The sequence below is a fragment of the Oncorhynchus masou genome, unplaced genomic scaffold (genome assembly GCF_036934945.1).
Source record: "Oncorhynchus masou masou isolate Uvic2021 unplaced genomic scaffold, UVic_Omas_1.1 unplaced_scaffold_14517, whole genome shotgun sequence".
Classification (NCBI taxonomy): Eukaryota; Metazoa; Chordata; class Actinopteri; order Salmoniformes; family Salmonidae; genus Oncorhynchus; species Oncorhynchus masou.
In genome coordinates, this window is record NW_027004495.1 from 2,507 (window position 1) to 4,948 (window position 2,442).

At 53.3% G+C, this 2,442-nt stretch overlaps 1 protein-coding gene across 1 annotated transcript; it reads left to right on the forward strand.

Moving 5' to 3' along the window:
* Positions 1-619: 619 nt before the first annotated feature.
* Positions 620-2,417, forward strand: LOC135530888 (mucin-6-like; the record flags this gene model as incomplete). The annotated part of the gene is made up of 2 exons (XM_064959061.1): positions 620-825; positions 1,284-2,417. Coding segments are annotated over exons 1-2 (1,325 nt in total), but the record flags the coding sequence as incomplete, so codon positions are not given.
* Positions 2,418-2,442: the final 25 nt, after the last annotated feature.

The window sequence follows — 2,442 nt, forward strand, 5'->3', positions numbered from 1 at the left end:
ATACCTGAGTTACACCTGAACAGAATCAGGGTCAGTGACAGGGTCAGCGACAGGGCCAGGGTCAGGGTCAGGGTCCGGGACAGGGTCAGGGACAGGGACAGAGACAGGGACAGGGCCAGGGACAGGGACGGGTCAGGACAGGGACAGCGGTCAGGGTCAGGGTCAGGGCCAAGGTCAGGATCAGGGGCCAGGGACAGGGGACAGGGTCAGGGACGGGTCAGGGACAGGGTCAGGGTCAGGGACAGGACAGAGCCAGGTCAGGACCAGGGACAGGGTCAGGGTACAGGGACAGGGTCAGGGACAGGGACAGGGTCAGGGTCAGGGACAGGGTCAGGACAGAGCCAGGGTCAGGGACAGGGTCAGGGTCAGGGACAGGGACAGGGTCAGGGTCAGGGCCAGGGTCAGGGTCAGGGACAGGGTCAGGGACAGGGACAGGGTCAGGGACAGGGTCAGGGCCAGGGCCAGGGTCAGGGTCATCGTCAGGGCCAGGGCTGTGTTGTAGGTTTTGTTTCACGTTGTTTCATCAAAATAGCTCCTCTAGTGACTCCCTGTCTCGGATAACACCCGAGAAGTGCCCTACTCTTTGACCAGAGACCACTACACTCTTGTTTTCTATACAGTGTCAGCATTCTAGATGTACCCTCTCTCAAACAGCACTTCTTCCTCCCGCTCCAATGCAGAGACTGAGATCAACTTCCTGATGAAGCAGGCCCTGACCATCGTGGCCACCCTGCCTTTCACCTACATGCTGGAGGAGTGGAGGTGGCAGGTCTTCCTGGGGACCATCCCCAAGGACCAGTGGATGCAGCGCTGGTGGGAGATGAAGTAAGGAAGGACCTCTTCTGGAGCTTCCTCAGCTTGTCATAGGTCACAGTTGATTTAGCTTTAGCTGATGGGAGATGAAGTAAGGAAGGACCTCTTCTGGAGCTCCTTCAGCTTGTCATAGGTCACAGTTGATTTAGCTTTAGCTGATGGGAGATAAAGTAAGGAAGGACCTCTTCTAGAGCTCATTCAGCTTGTCATAGGTCACAGTTGATTTAGCTTTAGCTGATGGGAGATAAAGTAAGGAAGGACCTCTTCTAGAGCTCCTTCAGCTTGTCATAGGTCACAGTTTAGCTTTAGCTGATGGGAGATAAAGAATCGCAAACAATATATCAGTGTTGTATATCAATGTAAAGAAGCAGCTCTCTAGTGGAGGTTTAGTGTTTTTACCTCATAGTTGGTTTCGCAATACACTATAGGGACATTACAATGCTAACTATTGATGCTAACTCTGTTACCAGGAGGGATATGGTCGGTGTAGTGGAGCCCTTACCCAGAGATGAGACATACTGTGACCCGCCTGCTCTGTTCCACGTGTCCGGAGACTACTCCTTCATCAGGTCTCATCTCAATATCCCTCACATCCAGCCACTCTCAACACCCCTCACATCCAGCCATTCTCAACACTCCTCACATCCAGCCATTCTCAACACCCCTCACATTCAGCCATTCTCAACACCCCTCACATCCAGCCATTCTCAACACCCCTCACATCCAGCCATTCTCACTACCCCTCACATCCAGCCATTCTCAACACCCCTCACATCCAGCCATTCTCACTACCCCTCACATCCAGCCAATCTCAACACCCCTCACATCCAGCCATTCTCACTACCCCTCACATCCAGCCATTCTCAACACTCCTCACATCCAGCCATTCTCACTACCCCTCACATCCAGCCATTCTCAACACCCCTCACATCCAGCCATTCTCACTACCCCTCACATCCAGCCATTCTCACTACCCCTCACATCCAGCCATTCTCACTACCCCTCACATCCAGCCATTCTCACTACCCCTCACATCCAGCCATTCTCAACACTCCTCACATCCAGCCATTCTCACTACCCCTCACATCCAGCCATTCTCACTACCCCTCACATCCAGCCATTCTCACTACCCCTCACATCCAGCCATTCTCACTACCCCTCACATCCAGCCATTCTCAACACCCCTCACATCCAGCCATTCTCACTACCCCTCACATCCAGCCATTCTCAACTACCCCTCACATCCAGCCATTCTCACTACCCCTCACATCCAGCCATTCTCAACACCCCTCACATCCAGCCATTCTCACTACCCCTCACATCCAGCCATTCTCACTACCCCTCACATCCAGCCATTCTCACTACCCCTCACATCCAGCCATTCTCAATACCCCTCACATCCAGCCATTCTCACTACCCCTCACATCCAGCCATTCTCACTACCCCTCACATCCAGCCATTCTCACTACCCCTCACATCCAGCCATTCTCACTACCCCTCACATCCAGCCATTCTCACTACCCCTCACATCCAGCCATTCTCAACACCCCTCACATCCAGCCATTCTCACTACCCCTTCACATCCAGCCATTTAGCTTTAGGTGGTGGGAGATGATGAAGCATAGACAT